Source organism: Megalobrama amblycephala, linkage group LG4 (assembly GCF_018812025.1).
Source record: "Megalobrama amblycephala isolate DHTTF-2021 linkage group LG4, ASM1881202v1, whole genome shotgun sequence".
Taxonomy (NCBI): Eukaryota; Metazoa; Chordata; class Actinopteri; order Cypriniformes; family Xenocyprididae; genus Megalobrama; species Megalobrama amblycephala.
This window is the reverse complement of record NC_063047.1, coordinates 55,665,681-55,684,038: the sequence shown is the minus strand read 5'-3', so window position 1 is coordinate 55,684,038 and position 18,358 is coordinate 55,665,681. Positions and strand designations below refer to the sequence as shown.

At 37.2% G+C, this 18,358-nt stretch overlaps 1 protein-coding gene across 7 annotated transcripts in view; it reads left to right on the top strand.

The window, feature by feature from the left end:
• Positions 1-3,958, top strand: part of LOC125267993 (zona pellucida sperm-binding protein 3-like) — a 51,593-nt gene extending 47,635 nt beyond the window's left edge. The window contains exons 5-8 of one of the 7 annotated variants that reach the window (XR_007184771.1): positions 1,180-1,457; positions 1,547-1,662; positions 1,764-2,002; positions 3,016-3,958. Coding sequence is in view for 1 of the 7 variants with exons in the window: in XM_048190129.1 (XP_048046086.1) it covers positions 652-767 (116 nt within the window). In the remaining 6 variants the exon portion in view is untranslated. The other 6 variants (XR_007184770.1, XR_007184769.1, XR_007184774.1 and 3 more) reach the window with 6 other exon arrangements.
• Positions 3,959-18,358: the final 14,400 nt, after the last annotated feature.

The following is an 18,358-nucleotide window of genomic DNA, read 5'->3' as shown; positions in this document are numbered from 1 at the left end:
CTAGGACTAACTAGGACATCCCCCTCCCCCTCCCCCTCCAAACAGAAGTCAAAATGAAAACTTTAACTTTTTTTTTTTTTTTGAGCACTGCCTGAAAGTGAAGTTGGATTTCACTTTTTTTTTCTTGCACCACCTTTGAAATGACGCATGCCTACACGAAAATGTGAACTGATTGCAAACTGTTATTTTAGGATTTGGTCCTCCTTCATGAAACACAAGCGGAATGAATTTGTATAAATTGTTTGTAAAACATTTGCTGTACATTTTTGGGTTCATGAATCTTTATTTTCAAAATGTTAGTTGGTATGAAAATATTTACTGCTTTATATTTATATTTATATATATTTACTGCTCCCAACCACGTGTAAATGGTTAAAACATCAGAATGTTATTATACATTATAATGTACATATTACATTATAAATCTAAAGTCTACGAAACCTTTGTAGCAATTTGTCTAAAATGGACCTTCCCAAAAACACTCTTTCATAAAGTTTCATAAATGAGGACTTGTTTTATTTATTTATTTATATTTTTTTATTTTTTAACCTTTTCAGTATTAACATGGTAATTTGGGTTATAATGGTTATGGCAGTTAAAATGCTTATAACTGCTGAAAACTGCAGCCTAAAATATTAAAGTCTCCACCAGACCAAGTGGGTGGTGTAACTCCTCCACCCTCATTGGAACCCACTGAACAACCCAATATCATGGAAAGTGAACCAGAATCTAAGAAGCTGGAGGAGGAGGAAGAGGATGATGAATAGTTTCCTAGGTTTATAATATTGAATTCCTAGGTTAATAATATTGGATGAAAAAGAAAAGTGGTGGTGTTGTACACATTACATTCTGATGTCACTTAGTAGTTCCACTTGAGTTCAAATTAACATACCTCTCATTTTGTCGTGCAGATGTACATCACTTGTAATCTTCAAGCTTACCCTGTAATGGATGCAGTTAATCCCTTTCATAAAGCATGCTCCTTTATTGATGGAAGGTGTGAAGCTTTGCTCTTTCTCTCTCTCTCTCTCTCTCTCTCTCTCTCTCTCCTTTTTCTATTGTCTAGTAAAGTTTTACATTTAATCATAGACTTTTGCCATGTAAACTGTATTTTCTGGTATATAGTTTCTTTGGGGAATCAACCTCAAGTTTCTCCCATTCTCCTCTTTAATCTACAAGCTGGAAGACTGCAGATGGAGGTGACTGGGCTTGTTACAGCTGCCAAGGAACAAAAGATTATGCACCATCCTTCCATTCCTCTCTGCAGCAATCTGGGTCACCTCCTGCTCCCAGACAAGATCAGACCTCATATTACCAAAAGCCCAACAATTTCCAGCCCAGAATTCAAGAGGGTTCTGGAAGTTATTTCAGGTCCTTGCTACCAGCAAGCAAGCCTATTCCCTCTTGGAGGAAATTAATTATCCCGCAGGAGGAGGATGAGGGAATTAGTTCAGTGGGTAAGCACTCCCAGGTCTAGTGATTGTCTTGGTGTTATTTGTCTTAAATAGTAAATCACAAAACTATGATGAATAGTTTCCTTCTTTAGTGAAGATAAAGAAGACTATGATGGTGGAGATGAAGACCATGACTATGAAGAGAAAAAAGGAGAGGCAAAAGAGTCTGATCAAGGCATGTAGAAGACTAGAATCTTGCCAGAAGAAGGTACATAAAGGCACAAAACCATCATGGTATTTCTCTTTATTGAAGCATTGTTTGATGGGGTACTTATGTTTGCTCATGGAATAGTTGATTTTATCTTGCAGATTTTAAAGAACGCTTCATGACTCATGCCTCTAAGAATGAGGAAGACTCTGGACTGCGTACATTGGGTACAAGCCCTTCCCTACAAGACGAGGAGCCAGCTGACACATATCACCCTCCTAAGGACTCCTGAACTTCTAAACCAAAGGTTATGTATGCTGTCAAAGATGAAGCAACCTGACTGAGGTGAAGGAAAACCTAGTTCGTGAAGCACACAAGCAGGAAACGAGGCATAAGAGAGGTTTCACACTTTGGACTGATTTCGTTTCATAAATAAACATATTTTTCATTGTCTTTGCTTCAGTTTATATTACTGCATATACAAAACAAACCTATTATGCTGTTAAAGACTTTGTTTTTTTTATTTTTATGGAATGCTGTGTTAATGAAAACACTCATGATTTCAATTGATTGTATTAAAAAAATACCATAGATTAAAATTAAAGCTATGAAGACCTTGTTTAAATGCTGATACACAAGGTTAGTGCAGCTCACTAGTTAAAGCTGGTGTTTAAATTAGGTTCTGAAAATGCCTGTTAATTGCACATTGTTCAGGTTATTTCACTCGAAGGGAGTTGTTTTGGAGAAAATGCCTGTGGTAGATAAAGCAATGCATTATACATAGTTGTGGTCAAGTTTACATACACCTTGGAGAATCTGCAAAATGTTCATTATTTTAACAAAATAAGAGGGATCATACAAAATGTTTTTTTTTTTTTAGTACTGCCCTAAATAAGATATTTTACTTAAGATGTTTACATATAGTCCACCTAAGATGGCAGCATAATTTATTTAAAATATTAAAGGTGCTCTAAGCGATCCTGGGTGGAGTAACTTCCTGTTGACGTTCGAAGTGTGGTCAAACAAAACGGAGGCTAGCTAGGCCCTCCCTCCTCCTCCTCCTCCTCCCCCTCCCCCTCCCCTCCGTGCTTCCTGAAACAGTCATGAACGCGCATTTAAAATCATTCTTGTCGGTTATTGGCTGGAGCATGTTTATTATGTTTCGTGGTCCAGGATGCACTAGTTTGTTTTATTGCCATTTTGGTGACTACAGAGACTGCGTTTTTTTTTTTTGTTTTTTTTTTTAGTGTGTTCAGGGGACAGGCAGCTAGCGGATAGTGAGATGTTTGCTGTATGTGACAAAAAATGTTTCGGCCTAAAAACGTGTGACATCGCTTAGAGCACCTTTAAATAATTTGAGACCACAAACTACCCAAAACACAATAACCATGGCAATTTTTTGTTTTTATTTAGCTAAATGTTGAAAGGGTTAAGCCCAGAACACACCAGGCTGATGCCAACGAACTAGTGGTGACGAAAGCAGACTGCGGGGTTGGCTCACGTCGGCAGCATCTGGGTCCAAAGTTGCCCTGACACACCAAACCTATACTCGACACCCGACGGCCAAGTAGCATGTCCGTTCTGCGCCTGCGTAAGAAGAAATGCCTTTCCGTACCAGCAGGTGGCAGTAGCTGAACAGCCAATCAGAATGGTCAGATAGCCCGACTGACCGACAAGCTCCGACGCCGATTCAACATGTCGAAACGGCCAAGAAAAGTCTACGAGGACCAACTTCAGCTGACGGTGCGGAACACGCTGAGAAAACTTTGAACGAAAACTGCCCGACGGCCGACCGTCGGCTTTGTGTGTTCAGGGCTTTATGGAAATTGCCTTCCATTTCTATTCTTGCAAACTCAAGTCTCTTCAAGTAGATCTATGCACATGCATAATTTAATTCCACACTGGCTTTAAAAATGGCTTTTTAAACATTTAAGTGGATTGAACAATGAAATTAACTTAGGACAAAATGTATAACAGTTGTGTTGCTTTAGCTCTTTTTAATTATTTTGAACAAACGGCAAATCTCTCTCTCTCTCCAGTGCACTTGTGGCTGCGTTCGAAACCGCATACTCAATGAGTGGGTACTTAATTTCAATAAGTACTTAATTATTGAGCGCTAAAAGAGAAGGTGCTTAATAGCCAAATCTCGTTGAGTATCGGTGTGTTCCAAACAGGATATTTCACCCTCCGAAGGGCACTTCAAAGTGAAAACGATCATGGCTGCTATATTGGTCGTTCCAAACCGAAGTTCTTTCAACTGGCCACTTCAAAGGGCCATCAGAATGAAGGATTTTGAAGGGTACAACTGATGGACACTTCGGGCCCCCGTGATCCTTTGCACAGGGAAGTTGTTTGACGTCACAGAATAGGTACAGGAGGCTCAGAGTTCGATTTTACCTATAAATGTATGTACAGTATTTTTCTATACTACTGTAATATTTATACAAGTTAGATTTGGCACATTATTATGGTCAAAATGACATTGTACTTCAACAAAAATACTTTACAGCTACCTTTATCAGTCCATTCAAATGTTTCAAATCATAGACACAATATACATTCTTTTTAACGTAAAAGGCCGGCAGTAGCTTGAATGTGTATTAATACAAAGAGTAAACCAGGAGAAAAAAGACTGGGGTGCCTCCTTGATTGCCTCGTTAAGATGACGCAGAAGTGAGTTCCAAAAAAAGTTTTTTTGACCCCTACAACCTTCATCCCTTTGAAGCTCTCACTCCAGAGTGTAAACCCTTTGAAGGGATTAGGGCATAGGGATGAGCTCTTTTGAATGGAAGGCAGGGTATGAATGTGATCTGACATTATCATATGACCTACGACGTAATCACAAGCGCAACAACTTAAAAGATATGAGTGACAGGTTTAATTCATCTATCTGTAAATGTCTTGATATTGATTAAACTTGCTCATTTTGTGGTCTTGTTGAAGAAACAGCTGCCCATGTATTTTGTGATTGTAGTATAACCAATACATTTTGAGTTAAAGTTCTTATTTTTTTAACCAGGCCCGGCGCCACGAGGGGGCAAAAGGGGGCATTGCCCCCTCAGATCTGATTTGTGCACCCTCAGTTTCATTTTTGTTTTCATGGTTACAAACAAAATGTTTACTATATATGTATAATAAATAACACTTATCTTTTGTCAACTGTCTGCGTTCTTATTTATCGGGGATGGTGGGAACAAAGCACGTGTGAAAAAATTTAAAGGGGCGTGGTTTTATCCGACCCCACGTGATACGGTTTCCACCATGCAAATATCAGTTATGATATCAGCGATTTAGTTTCAGCTAAAATGTGAATAGCCCTAATCATCAATATTCGACAATGGACATAAGAAAGTATATGCAGCGTATTTGAGACGTGAAGGAGGACACTAAAAGTGTGATTGAGAGTAAAGGGGGTCGCACACCGGATGCGAAGCTCAGCGCCACGCAGCGCTGCGACACATCTTTAAAATTTGAACGCATTGTTTTTCTATTGTTTTCTGAGTAGTAGCTGGGCGCCACGGACAGGCTCCGAATGTCGCCGCCGGTGTGTGTACACTCATAGAAAACAATGAATTCGAATTTTAAAGACGTGTCGCGGCACAGAGCTTCGCATCCGGTGTGCGACTACCTTAAGCCTGACGAAGATGCCAGCCATCAAAATGCAGCTGCATTTTTGGATGAGCGCTGACAATCAGAGCCAACACCAAGCACGAGCATTAGCCTGAACAGCCAGGCCCAAGCCCCGTCTCAACCCCAACCCCCTCCACTGCTCCCCGATGACCTCAGAACAGAGAGCCCAGTCCAGGTCTGCCTGCAATCGTACCCAGGTCGTATGTTCAATGGCAGAAAACGTTCATTCTGCAGTAGTTGGTTTAAAAGAAGGGAATGGCTGGAATATTCACGTTCCTCCGATTTAGTGTTTTGTTTTCCATGTAGAAAGTTCAGTTCAGGGGCTAATGCTGACAAGGCCTTCACGCTAAGTGGCTACTCTAACTGGAGACATGCAGTGGATTTTTCAAAGGGATTTTCCAGGCATGTGTCTGCAAAACAGCACTTAAAAATGCATGGCGCTGTGGAAGGAAAAGGAATCACGCAGCGCTGCAGGAACAGAGGTGTCAACTCTTGTTAATTCGAGACAACTAGATAGAAATCGCAAGTATTTCTCTGCAATTGACGATATAATTGAGTATAAAGATTCTATAGGATAAAGTGAACAGAGAAGTGCCATACATTCGCTGTTTTAAACATCAGCTGCCTTTGGTGGTGGTGCGCGCAATGTCATCGGAGAATGCACTGGAGCATTTGTTTTAATGTGTGTGACAACCTGTATAAATTTGTGAAGAAACCAACAGTGGCTGCCCAATACGATGGCGAAATTTTCTTCTCGATCAAACGTGAACAAGTCACCTGGCAACAGCATCTGTCATAGTAAGATGCTCTGACAACATTTTGAATTTTTTTGTCTGACACAGGCCTGCGACGCGCAAGCAGAGTGTACAGAACTGACATAAAGCTGGAGGCTGCAGGCTTGGTGAAGTCGGTATCTGAAGTGGATTTCAAGTTCATTGCTTTGATGGTACACAAGATCCTCCTTCTCCTAGACCCTGCAAACAAGATACTTCAGGCCAAAGAAACCGATCTGTACACTGGCCTAAAACTTGTGCGTAGTGTGTGCACGAGTGCATTAAGAATTTTAGGTGTGACTGTGAGTTTGATGCATTGTGGGCACAATGCAATGATGGGCAACAAGCGAATTCTTCCAAATGGTGAAAATACGTGACTAAGGGTCTCGAGCAGTCTGTAGTCGAATGTTCCGTTGGAAAGATACCGTCATTGGAGAAATGTCAGCAAGGTTCAGTGAGCGTTAGTCAAAGCACTGTGTGCTCTCGACCCTGGAAGCAATGACTTTCTGGACAGTTCAACAATTAAACCACTATTGGACATGACCAAAACCGAAACTGTGGATGCTGAATTCACTGTTGCTTGACAGTTTATACGGACTGAAATCACTCTTTCTAACAGGGATAAATGGACCACTCTGGATGTACTGCAAAATTTTTCTGGGGCTCTAACTGCAACGCCAACGGTTTACAAAGCGCTCAGACTCAGAATAACTTTTGGGGCATCCACTGCCACCTGTGAAAACTCTTTTTCCATCCTCACTAATATGTTCACTCAGCACAGACGGAGCATGTCACACCAGAGGAAAGCGCAACTCATCCAACTTGCATTTGAACGTGATCTAACTGCAAAATTCAAAGAAAAATAATGGCATGACAGGTTACTGATAAGATTCAGTGCCAAATCAAGGAGACTGCAGCTCTTCTTAAAAGATAAGACATGATCTATCATTATTATTATTATTATTATGCTGTTTAAACTTTGCTAGTCAGTTTTCTGGTTAACTGTGCAGTTGCACATGGAGTGTTCTCTTTCATCATCTCGTGTTCGAGATCCACCGATGGGAAGGGCATCCGTACCTGGGGTCTCATTTATAAAACCGTGCGTATCCCTACTAAAATTGTACGTACGCGCAAAAGCTAGATTCTGCGTACGCACAAAAAAAATCAGATTTATAAAACCATGCATACGCCTGTGCACAAATCCCTTTATAAATCCCAGTCAGCGGAAGATTGTACATACGTGCATCTCCACCCTGTCTCCTTCCCGAAATCACCATATATGGAGCTTACGACGCCTAGTTTTACTATGCATAACCTCATCTGCATATCATTTCCATACATATTCCCATCCACGTGACACCACGGTTAACACCGTCAAAGGTACAAGACATTGGAAAATATTAGATATAGACTATAAATGCAATTTGTGCCACACATTATATTGATAAAGATCATCCAATATCCTCTTTATGTTTTAGAATAAATATATCAAAACATCCATAAAAACAAAATTGTATAAAATACTTCAGATAAAGGTTTTAGAATAGAGTTGATTCATTCATTTCCACTGGCCAGATAGTATTTTAATAGTTTTAAACAATTCAAATTTATGCAGTTTTGCTGATAAGGTGAACATATCTTTTAGGAAGTTTATAGGCTATTTTTAGTGGAAACAGATCGGCCAACTTATTTATTGCAGTGTAAATACAATTGTCTGACTCGGTGCGTCACTGACAAAGTATTTTAAAAAGAAAACATGCAAATCTTACCGTTTTCCTCAAATTACATCCTTCAAATGGTAATTGTTTGAAGATCCTTCAGACGACATCAACACCTCCTGCAGCTGTGGTTGTACAATAAGATATTATTGGACCTATTCAAACTGGACAAAGGACCGTTCGACCACCGAATCCAGCAGTGTCTTCCATAATATCGCATTATGGCAGAAACAATGTGCTCATTGAAGTTATGACAATATGTTAACAAATGATTAGGATATATAGAAAAATTTAGCACTTGCATTTGCTAGTTATAACTATTAACATTTACGATATATAGAAAAATGTAGCACTGGTGCATGTTGATCCAGAGTTTGGGGTCCTTGCAGGGGGTCGGGGTCATATCTCCACAGGGGTTGAGGCATCTCTTCAGATCTGAATGTGTCTTTACTTTTGATACATTTTAAGAAATGTTTTAGTTTTAATAGTGTGTGCGTGTGCACGTCTGTGTGTATGTGTGTTGCAAAAGAACAAATACATATTTGACTTCGAAACAAGACACACGATTCTAAACGTTTAAATATTTATACATTTGTTTGCCACAAAATCAAAGAAGTTTTAGTTACTTTATCTTAAATCTTATTTAAATACCAAATTCAGGAGATAGGGCCTGTAGGTGTGAAACATCCAAGGATGTAATGCTCCAAGGATGTGACACCTTCAGCAGTCAGGGGTCGCTGATAGAAAGAGGTCGTCATATCATTGTTTTACGGCTTTTTTAAAAACAATACTTTAGTGTTTTACAAGATAACATATTTCAGAGTTCCTTGTGCTATATTCAATATCCACATACCACCCCAAAAATCTATTTCAGCGCTATTTAAAAACTAGGATAGTGTAATAAAATAACGTAAAGGTCTGAAGTGAAGATTTTATTAAGTCAAGCAAATTCATGGGGAACATATACGGACAAACAAGCCATGAACACCTAGAGTTCACTAACATTACAAGGAAACACTTTGTCTTTCAAAGATGTTTTGCCATGTGTAAGGAAAGCAGACACACACACACACAAACATTACAATCACACAGCAATACGCTGAAAATGTTGCTATTAAAATTTGGTAAACAATTTCGAAAGTAGTGAGTTTCAGGAAAAGTTCAAACAAATCAAAGAAGCATAATAAACACAAATGTCTCCAAACTGTTACAACCTAATATTTGAGCTGGTTTCAGAGTTAATTGACTGCTGGGAAAAACCTTGTGACTTGTGTGAAGTTTGATGAGGCCGAGAACACCAGCATTGTTAAACATGCGGTACAATAACAATGTTCAATAGAAAGAAGAATCCAACTGACTGAGACTGAGTTTGTTTCACATATAACTGTAAATTATCTCAGTAAAAACAGTTCACTTGCATTTGCTAGTTATAACTATTAACATTTACGATATGTTAAAACATTTTAGTATTTTGGTGCTGAGGACAAAAACTGCTTATCACGTTTTCATAAAAAGAATAACAAATGGTATAGACATAGAACACAACGTCTGATTTCTGGATCAGATTTAAAGGACAGACACCAAAAACACTTGTAACCCGTTGTATCGCTCTAGTATTCGAATGAGCTAATGAGGATGAATGGGCACAGTAGCGTGACCGTATAGTTAACGTCTAAGTTCGTAAGGAGGATTTGAAACAGCAATTTCACTACAACTTGTTAAGGAAGAAGGAAAAAAAAATTTATTGGTACCATCAATTGGAAAAAAAATAGTTCAAAGTTTGCAAACAGTCAAACGAAACTAAAAGGGAATACAATCAGGCCTGTTTGGAATGATCAATAAAAGAAAGGTTTCCCAAAACACTGTTCAGAGTCTTTTCCTTGTGTTACTATTTGTCTCTTCGATAAAGTCAGATCCTTCCAGGAAGAAAAAATTTGAAGAAGAAAAATATGAAAAAAAGTAAAAAAAAAAAAAAAAATGTAAAAGTAGTCACGTGACAGAAAAGATTTACTACCCGGGTAGTCTTAACTCAGTTTCACTCAAGGTATCCAAAGAGTGTGGTGTGTTGTATTCTCTTATCTGTATCCAGGGATTGATGACAGAATAAGGATGCTGAATGTGCTGCAAAGAAGGATGCGTTGCGACATCAACTAGGCACTGTTGGCTCGCCGTTCACTCGTCCACGATCGAAGAAGCACACATCAACAGCAAACAAGAGAAGGAGGGAAAAAAACCAACCTGCATAATGCAGAAAACTTATCACTCGTTCACATTCACTTCATCTGAATTAAGAACAGATATAAAGCACAGGGAATTTCAAATCTTTCTCTTTTCTTCCTCCAACTGCATATTAACGTAACTTATCTTACAAAGAATATACCCACTTGATCAACATTAAACAGACTAATGTCTGACATTATATATATATTATGACAAAATAAAAACAAAATAAAACGACTAAATGGCAAACATGCATGTCATCACATACTCTAAATTCTCTTTCTTAACAGTACATTCCCATACAGTTAATTAATAACATCAAACTATCACAAATTGGCTCAATTTGCATCAACTAATGCACATCAAACAACGTGTGACGCAGTTGATTTTAACAACTCATTTGATTGAACTCCGATTGGTTTATGACAAACTATCCTTTATCTCTTTTATCAACATGCATATTTCAATACTTTCTCATCATCAGTTAGTTATCAATCGTATTTCTTACTGTAAACCATTAATTAAACACATATGACTGATTACAGAGCAATAACGGAGGAACACAACACTCACCGGAGTTCCTCGAAATAAAAGTACAAAAAGATGTTTCTTCCCCCGGATTCGACTGGAAAAGAACTTAAAACAGTTTCTTCACACTTTATATTGCTCTCTTTTAAAATATTTGCATTCTGAAATCAACAATCTTCTATCTCCGCTCTCATTTGTAAAAAATGGCTCTTTTCTCAATTATTGCGCTCGTCACGGAGGAGCGCCCTCTAGTGGAGAATAGCATCACTACAACTACTCTTCAAATTAAGGCTGCGTTCCAGTTCGGTTTTTAAATGCCCTTCCCTCGCTAACTTCCCTCGGTCTCGTTGACTCGGATGTACGTCATTGCTTACGTTGCACGAGTGCCCACTTCTGCCGGAACCTTTGCAATGGGCTGAACTGGAACGTCCTAAGCCCTTGATCACTTGGAATCCGCAATGGAGCTGATTTATTATTTATTTTTTCCCCTTACAAATTTGTTTAATACAGCATTCTATATGCATATATGTGTGTTTTAAATGTTTAAAAAAATAATTAATATATCATAGAATTGTTTGTGGTAGGGTAAATTAAACGCGATATGCGGTGACGTCATAATCGTGTTGCATTGTGGGTTATGGAGCTGCCTGAAGTGTACATGTGAAGTAGACTCGCTCCCTCGGTTAAAATCGAGGGAGCAAGGGTCTGTCCATGTAAACTTCCCTCGTCCACTTCACGAAGTGGAACGCACTTCAAAATGGCGGCAGGATTCCCCCGAGGGGAAGTGTGTAGGGAAGTTCGCGAGTGCGTGTCTAAAACTGGAGTGGAACGCAGCCTAAGAGTCCATTAACCACCCTAATTATGAGGGGTTACACACTGGTGTCAAATTATTGGTGTTGACAGAATAAAAAAAAGGGCTTGAATCATCCCACCTTTCACTTAAAACTACTACTTATCAACTGTAATTAATTTACTTCAAGACAAACACAAAAGAACTGTGCATCTATGACTGTGCCGTGAAACTGACAGCTTTAAGTGTAATAGTTAGAAAAGTTTGAAGTGTAATAGCTGTATAACAGAAAAACAGCAAGACTCACTTTTCATGTTGGGGCGTTGTGTCTTGTGATCCCACATCGTAGACAGACCAGAAAGATGACCTAAAAGAAATATAATTTGTTTAGTCTTAAGCAGTGTCATGTCGAAGAACTAGAAGAAGCCGTTTAATTCTCTTTATGATGTATTCGATAGTGTTTTCATTAACTCCTGTGAACATGTTTGACCACGTTCTGAGAGTAGTCTTTACAAACTGTACAAACATACAAAAACAAAGAAACAAAATGAAACCAACATCATCGACTAGTGGAAGAATATAATTTACAAAACAACATAAACTTTCACAATAGACCAGGAGAGAGGATTTCTGTATTCTTTATAGCTAATTGTTTTTTCCTATATGCCTTACACACGTTCATAGTAAATTAGTCTCTTGAATGTACTTTTATGCAAATATAATACCTGTATAAAGATTGTTTGATTTTACATATAGCCTTTACAAGGGCATGTGACTTTATGGTTCTTAATGTGTCTGCTGCATAGTTCCTCTAACAAATTTGACAGAAGAGCACAAATGTACAAATATTTTTAGCGCATATAGTAGCTTTATTTGAGACAGAGAAGATAATGATAATAGTTGAAAACATACTATAATCTTTCACCTCAAGCGGGATGTTGAAATAAATTATTCTGCAGACGTTAAACAACTTTGGAAAATCATTTGAAATGCTGGTTTGTCAAATAAGAAAGTTCAGACAAACATTTAAAAAGTTTCATCACACATACTTTTCCATGTGAGGAAAAGCACTTATACTGTTTTGTCTTCATCTAAAACAAAAACACATCCCAACCAACAAAATATGAATAGTGTCATCTGCTATCTGAACAAGATGACTAAATTTAGTGGAGTAATAAAAACGTCATTTACAAACTTGTAACAAATTAGAAATCGCTCATGAATAGCTTTTTCTGTATTCTGTATTTATTATAAATGGTGCCTCTGTATGTTGTACCCTTTTCTTAGTGATTTGACACTTGAATTTACATTAATTTTATCTTTGTGTTTTACCAGAGTGTGAAATGCTGTTGAACAACCTCAAACTTTAATGAATGTGCAGCTTTCAGGGCATTGCTTAGTGTAAGTGTTAGTGTACTTCAGTGTAAAACAGCAAGACTTACTTTTCGTGTTGATGTTTCATGTGATCCCATATCATAGATGACTGGAAAGTTGCACTAAAAGAAACATCAATTTAGTCAAACACTCTCAAGCAGAAAGACTATCACTTAAATTCTTCATTTGTATTCCTATTCTGAATGTTGACAGCTCTCAAAGAATAGCAAAAAACAAAACACCTAAAACACAAAAAACAGTCTAATGTGATACATAATGTGGACCATGTCATCTGCAATCTGAACAAGATGACTAAAACTAGGAGAGTAATAAAAAATTTGCAAAACCACATTTACAAATTTTCACAACTGCTCACGGATTTTGTTTGTGTATTTTTATTATAACTATACTTTTCAATGTGTGCTGTACCCTCTTTTCTTAGTGATTTTGAAATTTTGGTGTTTCGGATACACATAATTCTGTATAAAGATTATGTTTGAACATTATCTATAGCCTTTGCAAAAGTGTGGAACTTTGCATGACAGCGGTGTGACATAGCCCTGACAAAATATGTCAGTGTGTAAAAATACGCACACATAGATTTTAGCATAACTATTTACACACAGAAAAATATCTAACTTTATATTGTGTTGCTTTCATAGAACATTCCATGACCAGTTTATTTGAGGGTCAAAGAAGATGGAAAATAGCTGAAACATCCTTTGCTAATTTCTTTAATTTTGTGCTGGATGTTGAAGCTAAAAAAAGTGTTAGTAAAAAATAAGCAAATAAAACTTTAAAGCCACATGAAACCATAATATTCCTGTTGAAAATATTGTATAAATTAGAATATTATATAATTACATGTTGAAGCTTTCAGTTTGACTTCCATAGTATTTTCTTTTAGTATAAAGACTGGATCACCCAACACAAATTTTTGTGTTCTGACCTCAAAAAGATCACACCTAGATTAGTTTTCTTGAGCCTTGCATGTTTGTACTATATGCTTAAAACTTAATGATCAACATGATTCCCTTGTGGTTGTTAAACACATCAGGTAAATCAATTTAAATGTAGTTTTGTCAAAAGAAAAAAGGTTCATCCATACATTTAAAAAAGTTTTCTAAGTGGAAATTATGTATTTGTCACAAACAAATTCAAACAGTTTTTACTCGTGTGAGGAAACCACTCGGCTACATTAGTAATAAAAATGCTGGTCATCAGACTGTTTTAAAAGAAATTCAAGAATAAAATGAAGTAAAAGTTTTGTTTAAACGTGCCTTGCTTTTAATGGCAGACAGATGTATAAATGTTTAAATGATTAGGTTAACGCTTATGTCTTATTTTAATTTTGAAGTAAATGTGTATTTGTTCTTTTGCAACACACACACAACCACACATACATACACACACACACACACACACACACACACACACACACACACACAAAAACACCTGTTTATTTGGGGTCAAAGATGATGGTAATAGTTGAAACATTCTAATCTCATCTCTTTAATTGTGTGCTGTATGTTGAAGTTACAAAATTGTTAGTAAAAAAAAAACAACAACAACAAACAAAACATTAAATCAGCATGAAACCATAATATTCCTATTGAAAATATTGTATAATTACATGTTTAAGCATACTCTCAGTTTTCTTTTAGTATGAATCTTGATCACCCAACGCAAACCTTTGTGTTCTGCCCTCACAAAGATCACACCTAGATTACTTTTTACTCATGTGAGGAAACCACTCAGCTACATTAGTAATAAAAATGCTGGTCATCAGACTGTTTTAAAAGAAATTAAAAAATAAAATAAAGTAAAAGTTTAAAGAAAATAGACAACATGTTTTGCTTTTGTGGCAAACAAATGTATAAATATTTAAACGTTTAGAATCATGTGTCTTGATTCTAAGTCAAATATGTATTTGTTCTTTTGCAACACACATACACACAGACGTGCACACGCACACACTATTAAAACTAAAACATTTCTTAAAATGTATCAAAAGTAAAGACACATTCAGATCTGAAGAGATGCCTCAACCCCTGTGGAGATATGACCCCGACCCCCTGCAAGGACCCCAAACTATGGATCAACATGCACCAGTGCTAAATTTTTCTATATATCCTAATCATTTGTTAACATATTGTCATAACTTCAATGAGCACATTGTTTCTGCCATAATTTAATACATTGTTTAAATTAATAGATTGTTAGCTAACTGGGTGATTTGTATATACATTTCTGAAATTACACAACTTGCACACTATTGTTGATTATTGAAATGTTGACATGCACTCCCTGTAAAGCTGCTTTGAAACAATGCATATTGTGAAAAGCACTATACAAATAAATGTGAATTGAATTGAACAATGTTATGTACACTAAGTCAGTATAAGATGTTTTTTTTTGTGTGTGTGTATGTGTGTGAGAGCCCAGCGAATCACCAGAAAGGTTTTGATGGAGACATCTAAGCAACTGTCATAAAACCATTAACACAAACACACAGGATGCCCCACCGGGTTGACTCAGAATCCCCTTCACTGTGAGTTAAATAAATGTTTTTCATTCTTTTGTCTTTTTAACATAGATCCTATCGGTGAGTTTGGAAACACAGATGCAGATGTTCCAGAAAGAACATCTCCCAAACAACACCTATTCTGGGGTGTGTGGGTAATGAGGACTCTTTGGCTTGATGAATATTTCTGATTCCTTGTCTTAGGAACTAACATTAATCTATAGTTTTGGTATTACTGATCATCCTATGGTGCCAACACACACTCACGCATGCACACACACAGAGTTGTTCTAAAAAGAACATGTCCAGACATGTAATTTTAATGGATATAGCCAGTGTGGTGTAGGGGTAATACTTCCTTAATGTCTTGACTCAAATATTCTGACTCAATTAACATATGCCCCATTATGCAAAGGGGGAGGTGTTGCTGTAATTTATAGTAATATATTCAGAATCATTCAAAAGAATTTCAAATATAATTCCTTTGAAGTGATGGTGCTTTATGTAACATTATGTAAGTTGACATTTGTGCTGGCTACTGTATACAGGCCACCAGGGCACCATACTGACTTTATCAAAGAATTTGCTGATTTTCTATCAGAGTTAGTACTGGCTGCGGATAAAGTCCTTGTTGTTGGTGATTTTAATATCCATGTAGATAATAATAAAGACGCATTTGGATTGGCATTTGCAGACATTTTAAACTCTATTGGAGTTAGACAACACGTGTCAGGACCCACTCATTGTCGTAATCTTACCTTAGATCTAATACTGTTGCATGGAATTGATATTGATGCTGTTGAAATTCTACAGCAGAGCGATGATATATCAGATAATTATTTAGTCTCGTGTATAATACAGTTAGCCAAGGCTACAAAACCACCACCCAGCCATATATATGGTAGAACCATCACTTCTACCACTAAAGATTGCTTTATAAATAATCTCCCCGAGCAGTTTCATCGCCTTAGTATACCTGACAACTTAGAAGAACTCGATGCTGCAACAGAAACTATTGGCTCTCTCTTTTCCAGCACATTAGATGCAGTCGCTCCTTTACGTCTAAAGAAGATTAAGGAAACTAATCCAACGCCGTGGTATGATGAGCACACTCGGGCTCTAAAACGAGCTGTGAGAAAAGCTGAACGTAGTTGGAAGAAAACAGTTTTTCGCCTTTCGTGGAAAGAAAAAATGATTGAGTACAGAACGGCTATAAGAAATGCTAGATCTACTTATTTTTCAAATCTCTTAATAGAAAACAAAAATAATCCTAGGTATTTATTTGACACAGTGGCTAAATTAACTAGAAACAGAGATTCAACTGCTGACGTTTCCAAAGAGCACAGCAGTAATGACTTTATGAACTTCTTTACTTGCAAGATTGACAATATTAGAGATAAAATTATAAACATGCAACCGTCTACAGTTTCGCTTCAGACAGTGCACTGTAGTGTCCCTGAGGTAAAACTAGAATCATTCGCCGCTATAGGAGAGGAAGAATTATCTAAACTTATCAAATCATCAAAATCAACAACATGTATGTTAGACCCAATGCCGACTAAACTACTGAAAGAAATGCTTCCAGAGGTCGTAGGTCCACTTCTTGATATAATTAATTCATCTTTAACACTAGGATACGTGCCAAAAACTTTAAGCAGGCTATTATTAAACCTCTTATTAAAAAACCTCAACTAGAGCCGAGAGATTTAGTAAATTACAGGCCAATCTCGAATCTACCTTTTCTGTCAAAGATACTAGAAAAGGCAGTTTCAACACAACTGTGCTCCTTTTTAGAAAGAAATGGAATCTGTGAGGATTTCCAGTCAGGATTTAGACCATACCATAGTACTGAGACTGCTCTCGTTAGAGTTACAAACGATCTACTCTTATCATCCGATCGTGGCTGTATTTCTCTATTAGTGTTATTAGATCTCAGTGCTGCTTTTGACACTATCGATCACAACATTCTTTTAAAAAGACTTGAAAACTATATTGGCATTAGTGGAATTGCTTTGGCATGGTTCAAATCTTACTTATCTGACCGTTATCAGTCTGTAGTAGTTAATAAAGAGATGTCGTATCGATCACAAGTTCAATATGGAGTACCACAAGGCTCAGTACTAGGACCGTTGCTTTTCACTCTGTACATGCTGCCCTTAGGAGAGATAATTAGGAAGAATGGTGTTAGTTTTCACTGCTACGCTGACGATACTCAGCTCTATATTTCCTCGCACCCTGACGAAACCTACAAATTCACAAAACTAACAGAATGCATAGCTGACATTAAAAACTGGATGACAAGAAATTTCTTATTATTAAATTCAGAAAAAACTGATATCCTAATCTTTGGACCAAAAACTTCCTCACGAAAAAACCTTGAATACTCTCTAACACTTGACGGGTGCTCCATTAAATCTTCGTCCTCAGTTAGGAACCTGGGTGTGCTCTTTGATACCAATCTTTCATTTGAAAGTCATGTTTCTGGTATCTGTAAAACCGCCTTCTTCCATCTAAAAAATATATCTAAATTATGACATATGCTCTCAATTACAAATGCGGAACAGTTGGTTCATGCATTCATGACCTCAAGACTAGATTACTGTAACGCTCTACTGGGTGGTTGTTCTGCTCAGCTTTTAAACAGACTACAGTTGGTCCAAAATGCAGCAGCTAGAGTTCTTACTAGAACCAGAAAGTATGACCATATTAGCCCAGTTCTGTCAACATTACATTGGCTCCCTATTAAACATCGTATAGATTTTAAAATCTTGCTACTTACTTATAAAGCTATAAATGGTTTAGCTCCCCAATATCTAAACGAGCTCTTGGTGCATTATAGTCCTTCACGTCTATTGCGATCTCAGAATTCAGGCCAGTTGATAATACCCAGAATATCAAAATCAACTGAAGGCGGCAGATCCTTTTCCTATTTAGCACCTAAACTCTGGAACAATCTTCCTAGCATTGTTCGGGAAGCAGACACACTTTGTCAGTTTAAATCTAGACTAAAAACACATCTCTTTGCTCTTGCATACACATAACACATTATCAATACATTAACATTTTTCAAATCCGTTAAAGGATTGTTACGCTGCAATAATTAGGTCGGCCGGAACCGAGAACATTTCCTATAACACTAGATATACCTGTACATCAGAATAAGAATGGCATCTACGCTAATATCAGTCTCTCTGCTTAT